At 41.2% G+C, this 26,890-nt stretch overlaps 1 protein-coding gene across 4 annotated transcripts in view; it reads left to right on the top strand.

Moving 5' to 3' along the window:
- CRHR2 (corticotropin releasing hormone receptor 2) overlaps nucleotides 1-26,890 on the top strand; it is a 135,313-nt gene that overhangs the window by 12,497 nt on the left and 95,926 nt on the right. For 3 of the 4 annotated variants that reach the window (XM_014256721.2, XM_088054474.1, XM_088054479.1), the window contains exon 2: nucleotides 354-447. In XM_014256721.2, coding sequence (XP_014112196.1) covers nucleotides 354-447 — 94 coding nt within the window. Of the gene's footprint in view, nucleotides 1-353; nucleotides 448-20,634; nucleotides 20,726-26,890 lie in introns of those variants that run through there. The other variant, XM_014256722.2, reaches the window with a different exon arrangement.

The raw sequence follows: 26,890 nt of genomic DNA, 5'->3' as shown, positions 1-26,890 counted from the left end.
ACTCAACACATGATCTTTAATGGGATGTGATTCAGCTCTGCTATTTCAGGCGTCAACTTTGAGGTGAGACAAAGTGTATCCTGAGCTTTGTTCAAGGCACTGAGCAGCTCCCACAAGGAGAGATCCAGAAGAGGTGGTTAATTTGCAGTTTTCTGCATTAATCAGGTGAATTCCATGTGATGCCTTGGAGCAGAGCAAGTATAACCACAAACCTTCCATGTCAGGGGTGTCTGTGTCTGAATAAATCATGAGTGGGAACTGCTCTGAGACTGCTGGGGGTTGTTGTACTCGTGAATGAGAAAATCTGTTCTAGGCTGCTGCTTTACCTGCTTGTTTTCTTTCTGTTTATCCAGATAGTTCTCCACTGTGAATCCTCTGTGAACCTGCCCTTGTCTGTTCTGCTGGAAAAGTACTGCGAAGCTTTGTCAGCCCGCACCAATGTCACAGGTATTTATTCCTCCATTTCTTGGTGGCTTCTTGTTACTGGAGGATCTGTTTTCAAAGTGTCCTTGCTCCAGGAACATCTTTTCCTGCTGAGATAAACATTCTGCCTCTAGCCTTGGCTTTTCCTTGGTGACAATGTGACAAGCAAAGAGAACTTGGAATTTCACACACCTGGAGAGACCTTCACCCCTGAAGCTACTACTGACACCCTGTTCTCACAGTTTAATCTGTTGAATTAGCAGTACTCACTGAGTGATGTGATAGCTGAAGATTAGTGTAGCTGAAGTGTCTTGTCCATTTATCCAGACGAGTTTTTAGGAGCAGGACAAAGCACTTGTCTCTTGGCTAAAATACACCAGCATGAAAATGATGCTGTAAGAGCTGTGAAGCTGAACCCAGCTTTGTTTCAGAAGGGAGAATGGGAGAAGCACGCTCAGAGCCACTCCTCTGCAGCATGACTGGGGGGCCTGTGCTGCAATAAATGGTGCTTCTGGAGGAAAACTATCTTCCCTTCCTTCTCACTCTTTTTTCCCTCCCTGGTGAATCTTAGTGGAGGGAGGAGTTTAAAATATAATGTAGGTATCATTCAGGCAGTTCTCCAACCCTGGGAAACGACAACTGAAACGAGGCTTAGGGAATTAAAAATCTTTCTGTAAAATATGTCAGATCAGTGGTGTTTTATTCTGACTTTATGAATTTATTAAGGGCAGTAAACTGATCTAGATATCAGACTGAAGTGTGAAAGTTGTGGAGCTTTAACTACCTCTTTAATTTGCATATAAATGGGTGTGTTGATCTGTATTATGAATCTGGCCCAAGCTCTGCCCCTTGGTGCCACTATGTTCCAGGGAGCAACTCTGCCTCGTGTAGCAGATTTGTTTATATCAATTTAATGACCATCTATTCCATTCCTTAGCTGGAAACAAAGGGAAGATAAATGAGGTTCTATATTTGGACCTTTCTTTTAGGTGTTCCTTTCCTTTTGAATGTGTTTGTAAATATTGTCGTAAAACTTGCTATTTATTAATAAAGTGTTTCTCCTTGAGCAGAGTTTCTATTTTAGAAAAAAAAAAAAACAACCCAAATTTGTTTCTCAGCACATCAGGCTGTCTTAGAAGTCAGTAAACAATTTATTTTTCAGTTGTTGACAAAATACAATTTTCTGGGCTGTTTATGTGATGTGTGGACACAGGGAATTTTCTCCAGTGGCTACTGAAACAGAATTTTAATGGGAAAAGGGAAGGGAGGAGCCACAGAAGCCTCTTTCCTAGTCCACTATCTTTGTGAGGTATCACTAATCACAGGTAAAGCAACGCTCTGAAATTAATAGAAGTTGATTTTTATAGTCAGTCCAACCTGCAGCTTTTTTAGAACAAACATTTCCTATCATACTTTAAAATCCTGTGAACCTGTTCTGTGCTTTGAGAGTGGGTTCATACATATAATAAACCCCAAATATCATAAACCCCAGGTCTGCTCTATGGTCAGCCTCAGGCATAAGCATGAGGTGAACTTTGGGACGTCCTAGGGACAAAAATCCACTTTTTTGCATAGCATGGACCAATGTTCTTTTCTCAGTGTGGTGGATCATCAACAAGAACATGGTGGTTGTAAAACCACCATGACATGTTGGTTTTGTGCTCCATGAAAACTGGATATTACAAACAGTCTGCACTATTCACCTATGAGCCTTCTCACTAAAAATGGAGGTCTGCAATATGATTACCACCTCTTCATGGTCAGTAGAGCACTATTGGTACAGTTAAAGACCAAAGCAGACTTTAATCCTAAATTAAAACCTAAAATGGAGCAGAAACTAAATGCTTTTTCTTTATTGGGATCCAAGGATAATGAGCTTCTGTAACTAAGTCTGCTCTAATATTTCAATTCCAAAATGAGGTGAGCTGTGTTACAACCCTCATTTTGAGCCCTGATAATGACAAGGATGTATCACACGGGAACATTGGTGAGCTCCATTCAGCAGTGTGGATGGAGAGAACCAGACCACAGAGCCTGCAGTGTCTGAGTCTTTTCTCTGGCTCCTGTTCTTTGACACAGTGCAGATATCATATTTTAGAAGGGGACAAAAAAAATCAAGAAAAGAAACCCAAGGAGAGCCATATTGAACAATCTTTATTTAGCTGGGAGAACAGTAAACATTAAGCTTTGTAATTCGTTATCTTCCCTGTTTCTTTTCCAGAAGATGCTGTTAATTAGTCCAATATGTTAATTTCCTCCTCTTATAATTACTAATTTCACCCCCCAAATATGTTCACACTAAGTATCCCAAACAGATGGCATAAAATGCTTTTGAGAATGTAATGCATGGGTAATTTCACAGAATGGCTGAGAATGACATTGTAAATTCATTCTGAAGCGATTTATACCAAGAAATATTTTTTTCAGAGTTGGAAAGCAACATAACTCATTTTCTCTTTTGGGCATCGTTTCCTTGAAAAATCCCTGGATGGCACCTTCATGATTGCCTGGATTCAGTTCCTGAGCTTGATGGTGTTGTCAATGAGTGGTTTTAGGTCATTACAGAATCATCATCAAAGCCATTAGCAAAAGTATGTTTAGCGTGAATTTCTAGAAGTGTGAGTTAGCAAACTTCAGTGTCAAGGTCCACTCTATCACTTTTTACATGGATGAAACACTCAGAGGAAAACTGAGTTAGAATTGGGATAGAATGATTCACAAAGGGATGAAAAATGCAAAAAGGTAAAAGGAACCCTTCTGCTGAGTTATGAGGGTCAGAGTAGACCTCCCTTGCTTGTTGAACTCATTCCAGAGCTCAGGCATAGCTCAGTCCAGTCTTAGTCCCAGAGCTGGTCAATCATTTACATCTGAAGGATTACTCATGTAATTAATTTGCATCACCATCATCAAATGAATCCCAGCAAAAGGTGATCTTAACAGGATGTTGTAAAAACACCAGTTCATCACAGGTAGAATTTTTACACATCTTCTGAACCAGCAGCAACCTGGGGTTTTTTCACCGTTTTTAGGTGGATCACAAGATTTTTAGCCGTTCCTAATCACTGACTAGTTTAACATTTACAGAGGCTGTCAGTAGAATTTATTACAACTACAATAGTCAATCATAGAGATAAGATGGCAACATTTATACTACATTTTCTGTTGGTATCTAAATTTCCATCCTGGCCACAATCTGGGTAGATAATTGCTGGAATTTTTAAAATTCCAGTAACAATGGAAGGTAAGGAATGTTTCACGGTTGTCAGGGAATATTTCTTGGGAATTGTCTGACTGAATATTTCCACCATCATTCCCCACCCAACATGGTCTCTGCTCCTGCCCTGGACACACAAAAGTCCTTGGTGTGGAGTCAAGGAGCACTTCACCACCAAACTCATTTCACAAAGGCCATGGCCTAGCAGGAATTCCTGGGATCGTAGAACATTCCAGAAGAGATCTGGATAATAGGGGAAATGCACCACTCCGGATGGGGAGTGTCTTTTTGTTTGTGAACCTGAAGAAAAAAAATTGTATTTAATTATTACTTTGCTTTCATATGTAATAGGAATTGGTTGAAATGACAGAATTTGGTTTTTTTAGGGGACTCAGTTTAAGATGTTTCTGATGCTGTAATTTCCTGTTCTGGTTTGACTAGAATTACAGTGATATCCAGGATGAGCTGGTGGCTATAATTCTATATATCTGTATGATACCGTCACTGAGTTACAGTTTGAATTTTTATAGGAACTTAGAGAACAGAGGTCCTCAGTTCACACTGGTATTTCATGCATTGTGGAATGTTTCTGTGTTTTTTCCCTTCACATCCCTTGACTTTCCCATCTAATGTGCTTCCACAAGAGACTGCAGGTCTTGTCTTGCATTTGATCCTGCTTAATTTTGATCTGCATAGAAATGTTTTGATCCCCCTATTGGTTCTGTTGACACATTTGACCACACAATCTTTAAGACCATGTCAAAAGACGATTCATCTGAAAACAGGAATTTTGTCCAAAAAAAATAAACCAGCGTGTGGATGGCCAATGCTACTGTGCTGTATCAATATACAAATTACATTCTCTGTTTTTCTTCTCTTTCTTCCCCTTCAGTCAGTTTGAAGGCTGCAGTTTGCATTTATGGTGTTTAAGCATATTCAGACAATCCAGTAAAGGTGAGGCAGTAAATCAGATGTCATGCATTTCATTTCAAGAAGTCCTGGGATGCACTGAAAGGAAAAATGATTTGTTCCTCCTGGTGACTAGATCCTCTTGGGCTGGGGCTTGGTTCCTTGCCCTCATTCTGGTCACTTGGTAGTGACAGTCTGTTGTCTCACAGAAATGGTGTGAACATCCTGATTCTGAGTGGTGCAGGATTCCACCTGTACAAATTCAGGCTTACACTAGTCTTGTGTTGTTTCCTCAAGTCTCTGGGAGAGCTGTGATTTAAGGAAGGTGTTGGTGGGGATGGGAGGAATGGATCCAGGGATGGATCCACAGCTCATCAAAGATGCTCATCAAGTAGTCTCCAGCTAACCTGACATCACTTGGAGTTTGCCATCATTTTCCCAGTTGCTGGGACAGTGATTTATTCTAGAGGCTCCTCCAGCACTTCCAGAAGCACAAAACCGGGAATGTATGAAGAGTGTTGTTCTTGGCTGGCTTGTTAGTTTTAAATAATCAATTTCAATCATTCTCGAATCAATCATTCTTGGATCAATGATCCTTTTAGTGGATGAAAGTTTTATGACACACAAGCATATTTGATGATTTGCTTTCCATCCTGAAGTGTGACGGTGAGGTCCTCTCTGCTCCAGGGGTTATTTCTTTCTGTACATCACACTATTCTGTTTCCTGGAAACAGAAGATTTGACATCATTACATCCCTAAATATCCCTCCAGAGTAATGGTATGGCAGCAATTCTCACTGCTTCCCTTCTGATTTTCCCAGCAGGCCACATCAATGAGCAGTCCCATTTGGAATGAGACTTGGATGGGCTATTTATTTTCACATATGCTTTCACTCCCTTGGCGTCAGCCTGCTGGCTGCAGCTCCCCACGCTGCTCCTGCAGCTACCTGGGGGATAGGGTCACATCCACAGCACCCAGTCTCTGCTCCCAGGCAGAATGATAACCTCACACATCGATGTTTGCACCATCACCACTCGAGCTGGACAACACCAACCTTCCCAGCGCTTCCTATTTTCAGATGTTGCAACAGCACTATTTAAATAGAGGTGATGATGTTGGTTTACTTTCCCACTGCCCCAAACGGCATACCAGGCAGTCTAGCTCTGCTTGCTTGTGCTTCCCAAAATAAAGCTGACAGTGGTGGGTGTTGTTGAACAATTTGTATTACAAATTCAAATTAAAAAGTTGCATTTTTTTTTTTTTTTGAGTGTGGTGCAGTTCCAAACCAAGGGTATGGAAATCCCTTGTGTATTAGGAAACTGTAGACAGTCCAGCAAGTTTTGTGGTCCACTAGAGAGGATTTTTAGAGTAATAGAAAAATTTAATAATGCCAAGGTTGTGGGTTTGATCTCTGTATGGCTCATTCACTTAAGGGCTGAACTTGATAATCTTTGTGGGTCTCTTCCAAATCAAATTATTCTGTGATTTAGGTTGGAAAAGGCTCTTTGGATCATCCAGTCCAACCATAAATACAACACTACCAGACCCACCACTAAACCATGTCCCTAAGCACCACATCTAATTTCTACATTTGCTGTAGAAACAAAATATTTAGGATGGGTTTGGGGTTTTATTTTTTGGGTAAATGATTTATGGATGAGATAGATAAACACATCTAAAGGTTCTCACATTTATCCTAGGTGCCCAGAGACTGATGAGTACTTCCAAATTTACACCAACAAATCTCTAAGCTGTGTGAGGGAGGCTGCAAAATTCTCAGCATGGAACATGTCTCAGTAAGAAGTTGCCCCAGTGTCTTGACCCCATGGAAAGGTGTTTTTGCAGAGCCTCAGTAAAGCACCAAATCTGCCCTTGAATTTTACATTACACAGGAATGTAAAGACCCTGGGAATAGACCACTGAGGGGTTTTTTCATATTTCAAAAGAGTGGCACACCTCAGTCCTGGCTCTGTCACTTCTGTCTGGTGCATTCCCAGCAGGCCCTCAGTAGTGACTGTTACAATTCCCCACTCCATCAAATATACCAAATCTCTGAATTTATACAGTTGTTTATACAGAATTTGTACAGGGTTATACACTTATACAGTTCATACAATAAACACTATTTGCTGAAAGTGGTTTCTAAATTAGATGCCATTTTTTGCACACTTGATAGATGATAATACATGCTGCAGAACCTCTTACTTTGTTAAGTTCCACAGTGCCTTCTCTGTTCACACAGAGTCATCTCACTGTGCCTGCTCCTAAATGAAAACACTCCCTGTCCTTTAAATCAGCATTTTTCTGTGGGTTTGGGGGATGTTGAGCCCTTCAAGGGTTAAAATAACACTGTGGCCAATCTAAGAGGAAAGCCACCAGCCAAGAGCAGTGTTCTGAGGGTGGTTCAGAGGATGTCCAACATCTGCAGTGCTGCAGGATAACTGTTGTTAGGAAATGGGAGAGATTGGGTGGAATAGGCAATTTTTTGTTGTTGCTGTTTCTGATGTCAGTTAAGTGCCCATGAACCCCTGACTGAGTTGACTTTCCAGGTTAGGAATGAGCCTCTAGACATGCTCCTGTTGACACACAGTCATCAGCTTTGTCTCCCTGCTTTGGACAAAGTGGATGTTTCCATGCTTCTTTTGGAGGGGTGTCCTGAGCCACAGTCAGAGCCAGATTCACCACAAAGCCAGACCAGGGTGAGACTGAGCTCCATCCATTTCCCTGTGAGGGTGAACTCTGTGTGTCTTAAGCCTCTCTGTATAAAATTGTGCCTGCCACTGCTGCCTTCCTTCACTAGCAGCTACTGACAGCAAAAAAAGAGGTTGACCTTCCACCATGTGTTCTTGGTGTGTTCCAGATGTGCCCAAAACTGTTTGAGAATCCAGCTGTGGCTGCTTTGAGGACGAGAAAGTGAAACGATGCTTCATACTTGCAGGTGCTGTTCTGGCTTACCCTGGACTAGAATTTGAACACTGAAAATGGATCAGAGATTCAGCTTGAAGAAATCACCTGCTGTAAAGTTGTAGCTGGCAGCTCCTTGTTTAACTCTTAGTTGCATCACTTGGTTTAACTCTGATGAATGAGCTCTGTTATGCAGGGAATTTGCTTTGGCCTTCAATCCTGAGATGAGAACACTTTATTGTATAGCTATAGAACCACAGAACAACAGAATTGTCTGAGACCTTTAAAATCACTGAGTCCAGTCCTTGACCCAGCACTGCCCAGTCCACCACTAAACCTTGTCCCCAAGTGCCACATCTACACTTTTTAAATACTTCCAGGCTGGTGACTCAGCCACTTCCCTGGGCAGCCCGTTGTTCCATGTACACAAAAATAGTTAAGCACTAAAGCTTGTCAAAATGCAAAGCAACCTGTAAAGCTCCAGCTCTACATTGCTCAGCTTTCTTATTCCATTACCAAATAAGAACTATAAGGGTTGGGTTTTTTCCCCCTCCAGGCATTCATCTGACTCATTAAACTGTCAGAGGGTGGACACTGGCTGTATAAGAAGGAGATAATGGAAAATGTTAACGTGGTTTATGTAAGCCACTTGGACTTGAACTGTTCAACACTTCACCCTCTGTGCATCTTAATTTGTAGCAGATTCATTCTCTTTGTCGTGCTACTGCTGTGCTTATATAAATGGTCAGACAAAAGGATGCAGATATTTCAAGTTGCACATACCAGTAGCTAAGAGGTGACACAAATGAGAAACAGATTGCTAAGGGTATAAAATGCTGGGTGGTGTCTCAGCTCCACTGATGTGGAACAGGAGTCTTCAGGAGATTCAAGGTTCCCTCTTCACTCTGGGCACTTTCCACCTTGTGCAGTTGTCCCTAGTATATCAGGCCAATGATTTAGGAGCTGATCTCTTGCCTACTGTCACTGTGAAACACAAGGGGGGTTATTACCATGCCAGAGAAACCTGGTCCTGTGCAGGAAATCCTCTGGGATGAACATGGGAGCTGGGAGAGTGTTCATTTATCTCCTGTCCCCATGCTATTCCCTAAATATCCACTACTGGAGACTGGAAGATGTAGTAGGTAGACCCTCAGGCAGAACCAAAAGGGCTGCTCTGGTATTTTTAAACAAGCCTGTTTTTTTTTTTTTATTTATTGAGTTTAAAGGCAGCCTAAGGCCTGCTCAGCTGTAGATTGCTACTTTGCAATATCCAGAGTTACAGGAAATTAATCATTCTCCTAAGAACCTGCTCTTTCTTTGAAAGAATCCCTGAGGTAATTCCACAGCAGGTGGGAGACTATTACTCACTACCTTCTGTGTAAATAAAGGGGAAAGAGTTAATATCAGAAGTGAGATGTATTTGCAATTTTGCTGTTAATCTGTTCAAGGAGAGTGCTGGTGAGTTCATCCCTGTGAATGTGGGTGTGAAATCTTTAGATGAATCCTCAGTGTGTAGCCACACCTCAGTGGGCATCAACTCTTTGAAATTTGTATTAGCTAAACACAAGTTTTCTGACTGAGATGGGCAGCTTCTTACCTAATCAATTTGTTGTGGGTTGTTAAAAATACCTATACCTATATATGTATAAAAATATACACATATAAATATATATCAATATCTGATTATTTTCGAAATTAAAAATATCATTATGCTGAAACTGTCTTTCCAGTAACCACTGGGTAAACTTCCGAGTTCTAGGATTTAGGAGCATCATCAGTAGTTTTCACTCTCTGTTCTCCAGAAAAATGTATCTATTCTCTTGTTTGAGTTAATTTAAAACTTTGCACAGATCTCCATTTTCTTCATGGATAAATAAACTCAATTTATGCATTTATTTATGCAGGATGCTCACCAGGTTTTTTTCCCATTACTCCTAGAGGTTTTAAAAGTCTTGATTTTCAGAGGAGGGAAATGCTATTTTAATGCCACTGTTGCCACCTAAAGTGCTTGTCACTTCTGCTTGGGTGAGTGCCCAGTTCACTCAGATGTGGCTGGTGTTCTCTCACATTGTTTTGATGGATTACTGGTCTTTTTTTATTTAATTTCTTATGAAACCTCCACAGATCCAAATGTAAAATTCTTATTAGCAGAAAAAAACCAGTTTTTTTTAGGTTGCTGTAAAACAGCTTCTCGTGCTACAAATCTCTGAGATAAGTGATAGAGAAATTCACCCATAGATGTACTTTTTAAAGAAGCAATTATTTTTTTACACGATGACAATGAAAATTAATGTAGCCATACATGTTACTAAATTTTTGGCTATTATTTCCCCTACCTGGAGGATAAGATTTTATGACCTTTTTCAACAGGGAGACAGAGAGCTCGGGGCAGCACTTGAAACATACACAGTAGAAATTGTTATGGCTCCTATTTTTCTGTTAAAATCATCAGAATTTAATCAACATCCACAAGACAATGAAATAAATGTGTCTGTTTGACTGGGGAAAACACACAGGAAAATAAGAATCTATGCAGCATTATATGGTCTCTGTTACCTTGTTTTTCTGCAGTCCATAGTCCACAGATGGAATGAGCAAAGAATACTCGATTTTTGATCTGCATTGCAGATTTCAGAGCACTTTGTAACTTTTTATCTCATTCCAGGAGGCCTGACTGTGGTGCATTATTTTAAGTCCACAATTTTGCAGCTATTTCTTGCTTCCAGTGTTACAATAAACAGAATTTGTTCTGATTAACTCTGTGTAGTTTAAAATCTAAAAATCTTAAAATCTAAAAAAACTTATAGCAAAAGCAGAATGCATGGAAGCTGAGGGGTGGATATTTTTACCTCAGTTCTGTGTATGGTGAAAGATGAAAAATGAAATTATTTGCCAAAAATTCCAAGTCAGTCATCAGAGGAATATCAGAGCTTGAGGCGTTCTTGCTCTGCAGGCTGCCTGCAGTACTTGGTTGGGACTGAACCCAGAGCAATTAAAAGCAAGCAGCTGACATTTTTTCATTGCAAAAGTTTTAAATATTCCGTGGTAGCCTGGCAAGCCCACACACAACCTGAGAGCTTTCTAATTGATTGGTGCAACTTCTCTTGCTTTTAGCTGCATCTCTCAAGTGTTGATATCTTCATTTGATCTTCCTCAGAAATGCTGAAGGCCCCAAAGGTGAAGCTCAGTTATAATCCATGCTAAAAAAAATGGATTCCTTCTGAATTTTTGGTGGCTGCTGTGAAGCTCCAGGGAACAGAAGTAATGACTCTGGAGCAGGGAGTGCTGAGGTATTCACAATGAATAATGCAGTGACTACTGGAAGCTCAAGTAAGGGCAGTGGAGATAACTTGTCCAACATCCCAGCATTAGCTGGAGCTGGGTTTGAAGTTCCTGTCTCTCTGCCCCATGCTTTGACAACCACTCTTTTCCTGTATCAAGTGTGCCACTTATATATGTTGATATGGAGAAAATAGGATTAAATCCAGTGTTACGACACTGACAGTGGCTGGTGTGTTTTGTGCTGCAGAAAAACACCTTTATGCCCTGCAGAAGATGGTATTTGAAAGGTTTTGTGGAGCATGGGGAAGGTGATCAGCATTATAAAAACATCTGTCCTTTTTATCTGTGCCATGGATACAGCTGGTTATTGATATGGAAATGTTAATGGGGAATGCTGTGGGTGTGTTTATAGGGTAAATATATTTGTTTAATTAATTAATAGGCAAGGTGGGCAAGGCTGTCATGGGAGAGAACAAGGATGTGGGCATGGCAAAAGTCTTACCTGACCATGTCCAGCCTTTGTGTGATCTGAGTAGTAGCTGGAAAGTCTCAACCATGTGATCAAACCTGACAAGGAAAACTGAAACACAGTCCAAGTGAGTTAAAGAAAGCTCTTGAGTCACTTTGGTCCTGGCAGACCTCACTGAACTGTTGCAGAATATTCTGGCACAAAGCCTAGGAGGGGGTCAGCTGTGGGATTTACCTCAAAGACAGCGTGCCCAAACACCTCAGCACACGCAGGTATGGGTTTAACGTGTGATAGAAGTGCTGCTAACCTTGTTACCATGACAGCCTTTGGTCTATCCAGCACTTCTCTTCCTGGAATCTCTCAGGGTGTCCATGAATAAGCAGCAGAAGTGCTGCATTCCAGAGCTCTTTTATTATTTCTCTTCGTGTCAGTGCAGTCTGAGCCAGTGTTTTCCTTCACCTTCTATACCCTGTTGATGGGACAGTGAAGATTCAGTGCTCATTTGGAGATTTCACTGGATGGGGAGGGGCTGAGCAGTTGGGGCACAGCTGAGTGTGTGTCTTTCTCCTCTTCTCCAGACTTTTCCTGTACTCTCTTTCCTCTTCCTTCCTGCTCCTTCACAAATTCCTGAGATGTAAGACTTCCATCTCTCACTCCATCTTCCTCTTTGGACCCTCAGGTCCTCCTCTGCATCTCATTGCAGCTTTCAAGGTGTCCCCACCAGTCCTTATTCATCTTATGGAGCCTGTTGGGCTGTTGGGAAGAGGGGGGTGGTGGAGATGAGGTGGAGCAGGACCTGGAGCTGGACTTTGCTCTGAAGATCAGGGGATGGTTGGATATCTGGGACTTTTTAGGGTTTTCTTCTTCTGCTGCCATTTCTGCACAAGCTCAGTGGTTTAAGACTGAATGGAGAAGCAGCTGCCATGGGATATTCCAAGAAAAATTTTCTTTCAGTTCCCCTGATGTACTGAGGGACTCCCAAGGAGTAAATATAATTACAGCCAGAGTGTTTGATGTTTCTTTCTGTTTAGGAATTTCCAACAAAATGGCAATAATAATATAAAATTCCCCATAAGCAAAAACAAACTTTGAAAAAACATCTACTTTAAAGCTTAATACTTCTGGTTGCTAGTTATTGCTTAAGTGAGAGTAAACCAATTTTTACTCCAAATCATGCAGATATAGGAATGTGTTTCATTTTCAACAATTACTGCTAGAGATTTAAAAAAAAATCTTAATTTCCGTAAGTGTAAATGTATTTCTTTAACAAGGGAAAAATTTTTACAAGCTTGGAAAATCTATTTATTAAAAAAAAAATCATATTAAATCCATAAAGGAGAAAATGTCCTTAAAATCAATTTCTTCCCGTATGTCTAGTCAGAACATGATTAGAAAATGATTAGAAAGTTAGAGGCTTGTCTGAGTAAATTCAGACATTTCCACATTTTAAAATAATGAAGATAAAACTCACTCTCCACTGTGGATACCTAAAATTAGGAGAGAATAATTCTGCCCCTCTTTTTTATCATCCTCTTCTCTGCTTACATTCATTTTAGTGCAATTAAGGTATCATCAACATTTCCCAGCCCTCGGCTTGCATTTTTGTGTGTTTCTCCAATAAACTGAATAGTAAATATCCAAGGAAATTGCTGTTCTGAACAACAGGGGTTCAATTAGGGAAAGCAGCAAGTTCATTTTGAAGAATTATCCTAGAATTACTGGAATCATTTGTGTGGAAAAGACCTTTACAATCATCAAATCCAGCCGTCAATCCAGCACTGCCAAGCCCAGCACTCAGCCACGTCCCCAAGTGCCACATCTACACAGTGACTCCACCACTTCCCTGGGCAGCCTGGCTCAATGCTTGCAGCCCTTTTGATGAGGAATTTTTTTCCTAAAATCCAGTCTAAACCTCCCCTGGTGCAGGTGGAAGCCATTTCATCTTGGCCTATCACTTGCTACTTGGCATATAACATTCATTTTCCACTGCTGTGAGCTTTTGCTTCCACAGTTTCTATGACACTGAAGACCATTTTTGGTGATTCGTAATGAAGGAATCTACTTTAATGCTGAAAAGACACCATTTTTTGTGTCATCAGCACACTTAGGTGTAGATTATGTAGTTCAGAAACATATAAAGGGGTCTTTCTAGCTCCTTAGAACTGGAATGGTTGTTAAAGTGCAGGCAGAATTCTTTGAAAACCTTTCAAAAAACATTTTGTCAGTAGTGAGAGGGACAATTTGAGTCAGGTGATCACACCAAGGAGGGCTGGTCGTGTTGCTGCACCTGGGAGGAGAGGACACAACATGCCCGAAGGCAAGGGAATGACCTGTAGGCAATGGAACAAGGATAGAACAGAGTCTGTTTCTGGCCTGTTCATGCATCAGTCTCAATATTTTGTCTTCCTGGAAAGGGCCAGGTCACCCAAGTGTCTGTCTTGCCTCTGAACCAGCCACCGGTTTTACTGATTTACAGCCAGTGTACAGAAAGAGGCATCTCCAGAGGGATGGCTCCTGTTAGGAGCAAATCACAGGATAAAATAAATTGATTCATGAAGGCATTTGTATTCTTTGCTGGAAGGTTACCAGCTCTTCTTGGAATCCTTCATTTTCTGTACCTGGATCTTTACAAATCCATGTAAATTCTGCATTCACAGGTTCACAGCTGCTTTCTATTTTAATAGTTTTTCCTTTGTTTTTACTGTTTCAGCCCAATAATGAAAGCTTTTAGGAGACCAGTGAGTTCTTATTTTCTGGGGCACTTTTAATTTCAGAGATGGAAACTCCAAATCTGTCTCGTGGTTATAAATTATACTTTTATTGTTAGGATTCATTTTCTCGTTAGGATAGGATCTAGAAGCTAAACCAGATCAGCATGTCTCTTGGGATAAACACTGCAGATCTCAACATAATCAGAATGGAGGAGAAATTTTGCCCTTTAAACAGTAAGAGTTTATAGTTTTTTATAGGCTTGTTGCCTCCTTCTTTCCCTTTGTATTTATTCTGGAAAGGATGTGTTTCAATGAGATTTTCTTCTCTTAACTGCGGCTCTTAAAATTACATCAGTCCCAAACTGATGGGCTCTACTAACAGTACCAGTGTAAATGCTGAAAAATTAAAATCTCTTTGCTATGCAAATGGAAGATACTCAGCAGAAAATCCCCCAAATCAGCACTTTGCAGTAGCTGGGTATTTTTTGATTGCTTTGTAAGAACCTGGCAATGTTGAGTTCTCGGTCCTGAGCAGTTCAGCTCCTACTGGGTCCAGAAAATGGGGCAAAATGGGTTGGTTTAATGCTGTTGCTTAGCTGATTGTTTGTTACAGCCTCCTACATGCTTCAAGACAGACCATGGATCTGTGAAGTCAGCAGGTGCAGTTATAGGATACAGCTCATTATTTCTAATTATTTCTTCACTTTCCTCTTAGCTGGTGCTATCGGTTGGTAAAAACAGATTGTAGAGTCATGGAAGGGATCTTAAAGACAATTTAGTTTTCCCTTTGCCATGGGCAGGGACACCTTCCACTATCCCAGGTTGCTCCAAACCCTGTCCAGCCTGGCCTTGAGCACTTCCAGGGATCCAGGGGCAGCCACAGCTTCTCTGGGGGCCTGTTCCAGGTTCCCAGCCTCACAGGGAATAGTTTCTTCCTAATATCCAATCTAAACCTCCTCTCTGGCAGTGCGAAGCCGTTCCCCTTGTCCTGCCACTCCTTGTGAGACTCTCCCCATTTTTCTTGTTGGCTCCTTCAGGCACTGCAAAGCCACAATTGGGTCACCCCAAAGCTTCTCTTTTCCAGGCTGAACAATCCCAACTCTCCCAGCCTTTCCTCACTGCTGAGCTGCTCCATCCCTCTGTTCATCCTGGTGCCTCCTCTGCACTCACTGCAACCCTCCTTGTCCTTCCTGTGCTGGGAACCCCAAGCTGGATACAGGACATCATGGATAGGAACAGGATTCCTACCTAGCCAAAATTAAATCATCACGGAAAATTGTACAAAAAACAAAAGCCAAAGCAAAGCCTCAGTGGAAACGTTCAACTCTGCACAAAGCGAGGCTGTTTTTACAGGAAAGATCTTCCAGGCCTGATTTCAGTTTTATTTTCCCCACAGATGGAATTCCTGTCCCTCAGTTCAGACATTTATAGCACAGACATGTCCCAGGGAGCAGGTCAGCCCAGGTTGTCTTTATTGTTAATGGTGAGAAAGAGACACTTTCAGAAGACAATTTATCTGATCCAATTTAAGTGTCTCCTTTATGGTGACAGAAATCATCCCAGAGAGTCCACTGACTTCACAGAGTGGATCCCTCTTGACTTTTAAGGGAACCTGGAGAGTTCTCTGCCCCGACAGCTCCTCTGCAGACCATAAACTGAGACAAATGATCCCAGCCACATCAGCTGCAACTCAGAGGAGTGCTGGCATGAGCAGTGTCCATCTATCAATTTTTTATGGACTGCTTAGTTTATATTTTCTGCAGGTTTTGCTTTCAGCAAAGACTTTTAGGGAACATAATCCATAAAATCCAGTATAATTCTGCTGAAGACGGGTGGTGTTTTCTTCTAAAAAACATAAATTGCTTATTCTTATATAAATTGGCCTATTCTTTTGCCTCCATGAAATAATCAATTATTTTAAATGAAACCATGGTTTTCTTGGTGTGGGGGAACACTAGCTATTGATTTCTGTGGAGAGTGGAATTTTAATGTTAAACTCACAGGACTGTGTTGGAGAAATAACCTTTGCTCAGAATCATAGAATGGGTTGCAAGGGACTTTAAAGTTCATCTAGTTCTAATGCCATACTAATACTAATACTACTAATACTAAATAATAATAATAATAATGATAATAATAAATCAAATATATAAATTAATCAAAATATCTAAAATAAAAAAAATAGAGGTGGAGAAAGAATTCAGCTTTAAAAGGTTAAATATACATAATGTAGACAACCACAGTTAAGTCAGACCCCTGAGACTCCACTTCTAGGAAATTGCAAGTGTTGGAACAGGTCTCCAACAGGTCCATCCTGGCCTTGAACACTTATCAACACCTAAAATTTAAGGATCCCAACCATTTTCATCTGGGAAGCTGCAGATTTCAAAAAATCTAGGAGACTGATGTAAATTCCTGCTCAAAATTTTACACCTTTGTTCTTCTGTCTACATTTTCTGTCACCTGGCGAGCTAAAAATTCAGTACAATTCAGACTAAATAATTAAGGTGTAATTTAAATAACCTCTAGGATGTTTCAGTCCAACTCTAGCTAATTTTATATTCAAAGACAGAAGCAGAGTCAAGAGGCCAAGAAAATCCATTTGTCCATTATCTCTGGTATTTTTTTCTATCTGTGTTAGACTATCTCAAAGGATTTGGGATAAAATGACCACAGCCAGGGCTCTTTATTCAAAGCTATTTCTAATTCATGGAAAATTAAGTATTTTTCTGCCATGTCTGATGGGCTGGCTGGCTTGTATCTAACTTAAAATTAAAAATATTCAAGGTAACTCAGAGAAGCCGCACCAGGATAATGGCAAAATCCACATCCCTCCCTGGCTGGTGGTGACAAAATTGATTTTGATTCAGGATGTACCCAAGAGTTTGGGTGAGCAGTGAGTGACAGAGGTGCAGGGCAGAGTTCATCCCAAATTATTGTTCTGGGGTGATTGAAGCGACATATTCTTTTATTTTGTCTTTTATTCTGGTACTCGATATGGCCTTAAGAAAAGATAGAAGAAAAAAGGATATATTTAAGAAAATATGGTTCTGTTTCCACAAAACAATTTAGGTTTAACTAAATCAGCCCTTTTGATCCAAAAGAAGCAGGGGAAAAAGAAACAGTCAGAAATTTTCATTTGGCAATAGTCTGCAGGTACTCCCAGCAGTGTGGGCAGAACATCCCTCAGGGGAATGGAAAACCTTGAACAGTCTCCTCTTTCCACAGGAGCAGCACTAATATGAAAGGGGTAAGATGATTGATCCATCAAGAGCAAATTGAACCAGCCCAGGAAATTGGTATTGGGGTGGGAAATAAGTTAGAAATGAGCTGGCAGAGGGCTGAAATCACACTTAGTTGAAAAAGGAATTGAGTTGTGCAGTGATTTCAGAGTGAAACGATGCGGCGTGGGGAGGAATGGGTGATGAAGGCAAACACTGCTGGCCATCTTAAACCCGTAATCTCTTCTGCAGTTCATAAACTTGTGTGGAAAAAAGAAGTTTTCAGGGAAATTAATCTCTTCCTGTAGCAACACTTTTTGCTGCCAAAGGCAGGACAGTAAAATAGATCTTTTTCCACCTGCGGGTGTCTGGAAGAAGCAGAGAACTCCTTCTGTTTGGATAGCTGCTGATTTTGCATTCAGGTAACTCCAAGCAGGTTTTCTTTTGCAGTTTCTGTCCTCAATCATTCGTTTCCTTTGCAGTAATGAAGAATTAGGAGAGCCCTCCAGTGGCCGAGGGAAAGGGATGAGATCTGGCAGAGAGCCAGAGCAGCCTAGAAACCAGGGGCAGAAATATCTGCTGCGTATTTCAGTGGCAGGAACTTCCAGCCCTGTTAGGGATGACTTACACCCTGCTTTCATTAGTCCTTTGATCCAGAGGAATGCCACAGCACCTGAAAAACCCTGTGAGTGAAATAATATGTGTGTATTCCTTCGTTATTTCTGTCTAAAAAATGGCTTTTTGCCTGAAGGGGATAAATTTTAGGGATAAACTGATAGCTTTAATAACTTCACAGGAATTGAAGATTAGAAGAACTTGTTCCTCACAAAGGTAATTCTTAGTATTCAGAATGCAGTAACTACCAAAAAAATCTCTTCAAAAGAAAATTAATAATTATTATTTCTTTGTTTCATAGCCCTCAAAGGTAAAGCCATGATGACCAGGTCCTTGTTGCCTGGAACATTGCTGTAAATGATTATTCCAGTTATCTTATTAACTGGGGAAGAAATGCTGAAAAATAATCTTTTTTCCAGGCATCACTCACAGATTTTGACATCTGCTTCTGATAACTGGCAGTTAGCAACCTCATGGATGGGCACTCTGAGGGGTGGTGGGAGATTTTGGAAGGTTAATGAGGAGATTTGGTGAGTCCAGAAGAGAAGCATCATTTGCTTAGCAATAAGATGTTGTTATCTTGCCTTTGCAATTGAGTGTGAGAGCATGTGAGTGACAAAATATTTAATCAGACTGTTACGTGTTTTCCCCAAACCCATTCTTTAATATTCATTGGGGTGAGACATGCAGTTTTCCAAATAAAAAACACATTAACACATCCTGGGGAAAGAAACCCAGCTGTGCTGTCAAGCAGATTGGGAGCGCCACACTCCCCAGGATTAATTTGTTGCTGCACCTGTTACTAAAATCTCTGTCCCATTAGCAGCTACTTGCTGACATTTACCCATGTTTTATATCTATGCTAAAATAAATCTATTTCAATGTTGGTGCTTATTTCAGTTTTCACCTACTTTGCTTTGAATTCTTGTGGATTGATCCATGGCATTTGTAAAAATCCACTATAACCAATGCTGATGGAACCAGTTATAGATTGATATCTGAATATCCAAAGTCTTGTTAAGAACAGAAAAAAAACTTGGATTTTGAGGCCTTAAACTGTTTTCCAAGGTTTATACTTATTGTGAAAGTTAACATAAAATGGACACAGACAATTTACAGGTGGCTCAAAATGTATGATTTAAAATAATAGATATACAGATCTCATACAAGATCATTAAAATTCAAGTAAAAACATAGTATTTAAATAAATATGTGTGCATTTCAAAGCAGCATTAAGTCTTGATTTTCAATTTTTGTCTGACACACAAGTAAAACTCCAAAACCCATCTCAGATATGTGGTGTGTTGGCAGGTGAGAGCTCTTTCCAAAGTACAAATGCATCTTGGGGTGAATAACATCCTACTAAGTACAACATCTAAGAGTTTTAAATTTGAAGAAGGTATTTGTCTCCAAATTAAATGAATCATCATTCTCTGAAAGTGTCCATTTCCCTGGAGACTGTTACAGAACCTGACTTAGTCTAGACACACAAATTTTCGGTGGCTGGAATTAGGTGAGATGAATCCTTCAGCCTCTATGGACCTCTCAAATGGCCTAAGCCATGCAAGACCTGAAGTACCCTGAGCTGCAGAATCACAAATACTGGCCCTGGTGATGAAAACATCAAGGGATAGTGAGCCAAGTTAGGGAGCAGATCTGGAAAGGGATTTTTTTATCCCAGGAGGTATCCAAAATTATACGGGGTCACTGCTTCCAGACACAGGCACAAGCTATTGCAACAGAATTAATGTTCTGACATCCTCTCTGTTCTTCTGGAGCTGCAAACATGTGCAGTAGCAGTTTGAAAATCACACATCAGGCAATTATTACATTCTTTTTCCTCAGTTATCTTGGCCATAATAATATTACGATAATCCATTTTCATGCCTAATCATTCCAGCTGGTGTCTGGTGTGACGGGATCCTCCTCACTGTCTGGTGAAAATGATGTGTTTGAGAACAACTGCCTCAATTCTCGAAGTCAGTATTCTGCTCATGATTCCTGCCACTTCATTTCCAGGCATTTTCTCTGGTGTTCTCTGAGTGGAGGCTGGCAGAGAGATGCAAATCTATTTTACAGTGTTCGTGTTGTATTGATTTCCTCCAGTAAATCCATTAAATCTAAGACATGGAATCTCTAAACATAATGCTGCTGGCATTGTGATAGCCCTGTCCTAACAGGACATTTTTCTTCTCATATTTATTCCTGATGTGTTTAATTTCAAATATTTTTGTTTGCTCTCCCATGAAATGATAGGCCCAAAATGATGGGATTACAGCTGCCAAACACTCTAGGGAGATGAGGTGGGTCACTGGGGAAGAGCTCAGCAAACAATTTGATCTTTCTTCATGGCATCTGGAATGGGATTAACCTGATTAATGCAGACATTCACATCAATCCAAGCTGGTTCCTCTTACAGACAGCAAAGATCTACTCAGGCTATTAGTTAGAGCTGAGGACAAAATCAATCTCATCAGGTGGATCTCATTGCAAAAGTTCTTTTTTTTTTTTTTTTTTTCTGTTAGCTGCACACCTCAGTTAATTGGCATGTCTGGAAACATTTGCACTGGGGACACCATAAGAGATGTGTCCAAAATTTGTTTCCTCACTGAGATGTGTTAGCAACATAACAGTTCAGCCAAGGGGAGAAAATTGTCAGGAAAACTTGAGTTGCTCTACAAGGCTATGGCTTGTGCTACTCTGTGTTTTAGGAGGTTTCCCACATTTATGAACCCAAGGAATAAAAATCTACATAAAGCTTAAGTAAGAATAGTGAAAGATTCCCTGTGACATGCTGCTGATGGGATTCTTCCCTTTTATGACAGGCCCAGGTTTGCCCAGTCTGATATCCACAGTTGAGATGCCTGAGGACAAAATGTGGCTGCTGCTTCAGAAGGGATGGATCTTCCCAAGCTCCTGAGTTTCTCTGCCAGCCTCATGTGTCTATTCCAGATATGCTGGAGTACCTCAGATCTTGTGAGTCACACACTTTTGGGCAGTGGAATCAGAGTCTAGATCCTTCTTGCCAGTAAATGGCAGCTTTGATAACTCATGGAAGGCAGAGAGTCAGAGCAATCTAGAGAGCTGGCAACTTTGCGGTGTTTCAATCTGTTACAAGTCCTCGATTTTCCACTTGGTTTGGGTCCAAAGGAGTACAGAGGCCCCTAGCCCAGGGTCCCAAAGCCAGACTGATGGTGCTTCTCAAAAAAAAAACCCAAACAAATATGAGTTGGATGGTTTAAAACTGAGAGTCAAAACATTGTAGCTACCACATGTGCTAGGCCATGAAGGCAGGGCCCAGACCCCAAAGGATCAATTCTCTTCCTTCTTCTGTTAAAGTTGCTGAGGAAACCCTATTGATTAGATCCTGGCAATTTGGAGCAGGCTGGTTTTGCTGGTGGCATCTGATTTGGGTCATTTTTAGAGCTGGGATACTGAGCAGCATGATAATGTGATATTTCTCTCTCTTTGTGCTTTCTGAGCTACCTGATGTTTCAAAATCAGGCACCGTGCAGTGCTTGTGAGTTTTCAGAGGAAATGAGGGATTGACTTCTGAACATTTTGGTGTCTTTTATTTCTGTACATCCTCCCAGCTTGTGATGTATGGGATGAGTCCTCAGATCTTCCCAGCATGCACTGAAAGGCAGCACAACAAAGCAGAGTGGGAAGCAGGGAGAACAAAAGTTTGGCATATCCTGAATTAAGCCACAAGGAATTTCATGGCTGATGTGAGGAGGACAATCCCCCTGAATCTTTACATCCTTTTTGGCAATGGTCCCATTGTAAATAAGAGAAAGAGTGGGACTAATGACACACATCCTCATGGTCATCATTTGTCCAGGTGGGACTTAACCCCCTTTATTTTTGCTATTTTTGTGCTTATGATGTAAACAGAGCAGCAGGCCTTTTCCAGGCATAGATAAATATATCAGATGGGCTCCTTTGTGTGTCCGTGAAGCGCTGACTCTGAATTTGACCGTGTATAAAATCAGAGTTATTCTGGAATATTGCTGTGCTCTTATGCCGTAGATGGTGTTCTGCACATTCATCCAAAACAGCTTACTTCAAGAAAAATAAGTCTGGCAGGTTATTAGTGTGCCAAGGTTGGTTCTTTTGTGTGTTTTGTGTTCTTGTAATCTCCCTGCAGTGTTTTAGCATTTGTCTCGTGTAGCATGATTCAATCACACAGGTTTTGTAGCTGTAGAGAATGACAAGTGTATTAATGTGCCAAAAGAAAAATATTGATATTATATTGAAATATATTGATTTGACAGTGTAAATAATAAATGGCTACAAGCTATTTATTACTTACGCTGTTGGATCTTTCTACACCCCCAGTAAATATTTTCTAGCATCAATGAAGCTAAGAAGATTCATCACCACAGACCTGCATTTATTAATTTTATCTTTGCTCAGTGGAGTCATACTTCATTTCTAGCTATAAAGGATGTCTCCTGTTTCTAACAAATGAGTTGATCAGCTGAAACAAAGATCTCTATGTATCTGTATCTAATCTTCCTCTCCACATACAACAATTTTCAACTCTGAGCTTTCAGTGTAGGTCTCAAGTAGATGCAGAAAGGACCAGATTTTGATTAAAAGTGCAGCCCTCAGTTTGAGAAGGGGTTTTCTTTAGCAGTCTGCTGCTGCAGCAGAGTGGAATTCATGGTGAGGAGCCACAGTGTGGTGTGGCAGAGAAGTCAGCCATGTGTGACATATCCATGGCAGTTCTAGAGCTGTCTGTGGAGATCTTTAAGCTGTCCTCAATCTCTTGCTGCTTGAATTATCTTGTTCCCTGTGGTCTGAACATGCTCCCACTCTGAAAATTGCATTTACACATCAGGAATGGGAAGATGAATGTTCTACCAGATCACAGTCATGTTGTCACTGCATTTGAGAAGTGCAGCCAGAGCAGTTTTGCAGTGCAGCTTGAGAAGGAGGGCCTTGAGGTTTGTGTCCCAGAAGCCACTTTGGTAAATTTGTACCTTCCTCAAAGTCTTGCATTCCTTACCAAGCTGAATAGTCCCAGTAAGTTGAAATTTTGATGCTGGAAGGTCATTGCAATAACACAGGATTACTGGGGGACACTTTTTAGAGAGGAAAAAGAGATGAGAAAAAATTTATTGTTCCATTTGAAATCCTCCAGTCTCATATTTAAAAGTAACAGCTCCATGACTGAGTTAACAGACCAGCTTATCCATTAGATGAAGATGTGGATATTCATACCTGGGTTAGGAGGAAGAGAGCTGAAGAGCCAACACTGGGATCATGACTTGGTGTGATTCTTCCACACCAATCAAGTAAAACTCCTGAAAGCCAAATGGCACTGAGGTACAGAGGACATTGGTGTCACCAGCCTGACAGATGATGTGCATTTCCTGCCCTAAGCCTTGGCACAAACCAAAACAGAGGGTTATTGTGCCTGGGGAGCAGGAGCTCTTCATGTTGACGGATAGAGAACATGAGTGATAAAACTGTCACTGTAGTGGGAGGCTGAATACAGTGGCTTTTCTTTCTCTGAAGAAGGAAAATGAGGAGAGAACTTGTGTTCTTTTTTTTTTTCCTTTTTGCTCTTTTTTCCCTCCTCTCAATAATCATGCTGGGTCTTGAAATACACAGGAATTTCTTAATTTTGTGTAGATTGAGAGTCTGAGGAGAAGTCAGGTGGTTCTGCAGCTCCTTCTACCCTTTCCAAACACTTACAGTGACTGCCTGAGTCTGCATAGAGCTGAGTTTCGGTGTTGCTGGATAATCTCAGCTCATCCTTGCTACTCACTGTTACGGGGCAAACTAATAGCTGTGCTCTGGCTAATTCCATCAGCTGTGGCTTGGAGTGGGTTGTAGATTAAGAAAGCAGCTGTGTAGCAGTGGTGTGAGGGCTGACATGCAGAGGTTTCCATTGCCATTTATGAGCAGAGCTTGTTCCTTTCCCAGAAGAACTGTAGGTGACCTTTTAATAAGTCCTCTTTAAAGGGTCTTACTGGGCTCTGTGTGTGTGGATAGGTTTGTCTGTCCTGTTCCCTTCCAGAACCTTGCACATGCACCCAAACCAACCAGGGAATAGCAGCACACGAGAACCAGCCCACTTTGAAGCTGGCAAGGGTTTTCTGCCTGCCAAGAACCAAATCCCAGCTTTCCTGGGATGCTGGGGAATTTCTAAGGCAGATCTCTGCTGCCTGGTGAGGTCTGATTTGTGTCATGTGCACCATGGCATCGGCAGAGAAGCAGCACTGTCAGCAGCTGCAGGATTTCTGTCAGTCTTTCATATAACTGAATTTGCTTCTTGCACAAACAACATTTTCACATCAAACGAGTCCAGCTCACAGTTCACTAGATCCAATGAGAGGGAAACTTTGATGAAGTGGTTAATTGTGCCCAGGGATAGCTGCAAAAGTAGTTTTTCATCAAGAGGTTACAGTAAAATTTGGTTTATTAAAGAATGGTGTTGATTTGTGGACTAGAGAACAATAAATTGTTTTCCTCATTCAGACTTAATCTTCAGCATTCATCCCCTCTATATTTATTTTTGCAGTGGGTTTTATATTATTATTAAATATATGGAACACAACAGGATTAAACAATACGTACTGCTTCTGATTTTCTAAAGTTTGAACTGAAAAGATGGAAGTCAGTTCAGATTGAAGATTTTTCTAGCTCTTCCACTTAAATGAAGAAATCATTCTCCTGATCCTGAAAAAACATTTAGTTTAATTCAGGACTATTGTTTCAGGTGTTAACTATAAAGAACAGAACTGAAATGAAATCCAGCTTAGTGTTTGACTGTAATATTTGAACCATTTGAAAAATCTTCAAGAGTTTATGCTGGAAAAACAGGGCAGCATTTAGGAACGTGAAACATTTACCAAATTTAAAAGTAGTCACTTTTTTTCTTGAAACCGTCATTCTTATTTTTGCTAATTTATTAAGTGATGCATTCCTCAAAAATTTCAGGAAACTCCAGTGCCCAAAGCCTCCAACCAGGATTTTGATTCCAGTGTGCTGAACAAACAGTGTGAAAAAATAAAAAAGGCAGGCAGTAGGTGAGAAATGAAGACTTTTGGCCAGGCTATGTGATTTTTCTCCTGCAGAGAGGCAGCAGAAGCAGGAAAAAAAAATAATCTTACAACATCCTGGACCAGTGTCCTGCTGACTGCTCAGTCCTGCCTGTGTGGAAGAGGCCACTGGGCTCAGTGGTACCACTGGGCACCTTCAGATGAGCCTCTCACCCCTGAGAGGTTCAGCTTGAGGAACAAAAAGGAATTTTATCAGCTCAACTGCACTGTCAAGAAGGAGAAAGGGGGGTTTAAAGCACCCTTTATCCCTCACTCTTGAAAGCTCAAGAAAAAGGGTTTTCTCCTCAAAGCATTGATCAAAGGTTGGTGGTGGTCATGTTACTTGATTGATGCTAAACAAATTTTCTTGCCTGCTTTTTGGGTTTGGAGGTGCATGGGACAAAGAGATCTCTTGGTGTTGACAAGGGTTAATTTGTTGCAATTGAGATTTCTCCAGAAGGGCTGCAGTTTTGGGAACGTTCACTTGGGAAGGAGATCAAGGCTCCAGAGAGAGAAGCAGAGAGATGCATTCACTTGCCTCAGAATATCACAGTGTCTAGAGAGTTAGTACACTTGTTATTCTTGTGGGTTTTTACATATTTCAAATAAAAATACTTATCCCAAAACCACAGTGGCACTCCTCCCCTCTCTGCCATTGCAATCTGAAAACGTTAAAAAATCTCCAGATTCCCAGATGGCAAAATAACATCCTGGCTGGTTCTCTCCTCAGTGCATGTTGTTAATTTATTTGTTGTTCTAACCCAGTTATTTTTTCTTTTTCCTCTTTGGATGCCACAATTCTTTTGGTCCTTCAAAAGTAAAGCATAAAGCCTTTAAATCTTAATTATGAATAAAAGGAAAGTCCAGGCCTTTGCAGGGTGGGAGACAAATGTTACAGGAAGTCATGTACCACTGCTTTGAGATCACCTTGTCCAATCTAAAGCTGTGAACAGACTGTAAATATTTCACATCCATTTCTTTCTGTCAAATCTTCTTTGCTGTCCTTGCCTTTCTGTTTCTGCATTCCTCTCCGCCACTTCCATATCTACTGATCTTGGTCTACTCCCTTACAAGTCAGTTTTCTGTTTGCTTCCAAAAATCCTTCTGAATCTGTGATCAGAAATGATCCTCCTTAGCAATACCTTTTTTTAGGGATTTCCTCATAGCCTGGTGTAGCAAGTTAGAAAGGCTGGTGAGGTCTGAGCTGCTCTCCAGCACATCCCAGAGTGCAGACCTTCACCCAGTTCCCACTCTGCTGAGCTTTTGCTCCCCAAACATAACCAACCTTCTGGGCAGCTCCTTCCAAACTTCTCCTTCTTCCCGTTCACCACACCCTTCTCATCCTGTCCCACAATGACCTCAGTTTGTCAAGCCCTTTGCTCTTTCCTGCCTCCTCACACCAGGGTTCTCTTATTTAGAGACTCTTCGTCTTGCTCCTGGTCAGGCTGGGTGTTCATCCTTTCTGAAAACCTTGCTCTCTCCTACCACTGGAAAATGAGAGGGGCATTTCTTATCTTCCTTGTCCCCTGAATGATCCATCCTTTGCTTCAGAGCTCTCTGTGCTTTGCCCTTCTCTGTTGCCCACCCCATCCCATCCGTGTGGGTGGCTGAAAGATGGGTTCCCTCGGTGCCTTTTCCCAGGCTGGCTTCCCAACCCTTCCCTGCTCTCCCCACTCTGCCTCTTCTGTGGGTCATTATTCCAGATTTCTTTATTCCAGGCTGGATGGGGCTTGAAGCAACATGGTCTATTGGAAGGTGTCCCTGCCCATGGCATTCTCATTGGGATGAGGTGACCTTTAATGTCTCTTTCAAGCCAGACCTGCGATTCTGTGATTACTCCAGATTCCTTTATTCTAACGTCTCTCTTCTATCAGATCATCTCCTTCATCCCTGCTTTTATTATTTCTCCTCTTTCTCAAGGCCTGCACAGCATGCAGCACTGCAGCTCCTGGACCGGTTCCCTCCTTCCCCCCCTGCCCCAGCATCCCTGCTCATCCTCAGTTCCACGCAGCAAAGGCAGGAATTGCTTTGCTCCACAAAAAACCCGAGGAGTTCTACTCCTCTGATGGCTTTTCCTGTTCTCCCTGGC

This window comes from Pseudopodoces humilis, chromosome 1, assembly GCF_049639895.1.
Source record: "Pseudopodoces humilis isolate 2021_Gansu_Grassland_sample_001 chromosome 1, ASM4963989v1, whole genome shotgun sequence".
In the NCBI taxonomy this organism is placed as follows: domain Eukaryota; kingdom Metazoa; phylum Chordata; class Aves; order Passeriformes; family Paridae; genus Pseudopodoces; species Pseudopodoces humilis.
The sequence above is the reverse complement of the archived record's forward strand: the minus strand, read 5'-3'. Positions and strand labels throughout refer to the sequence as shown.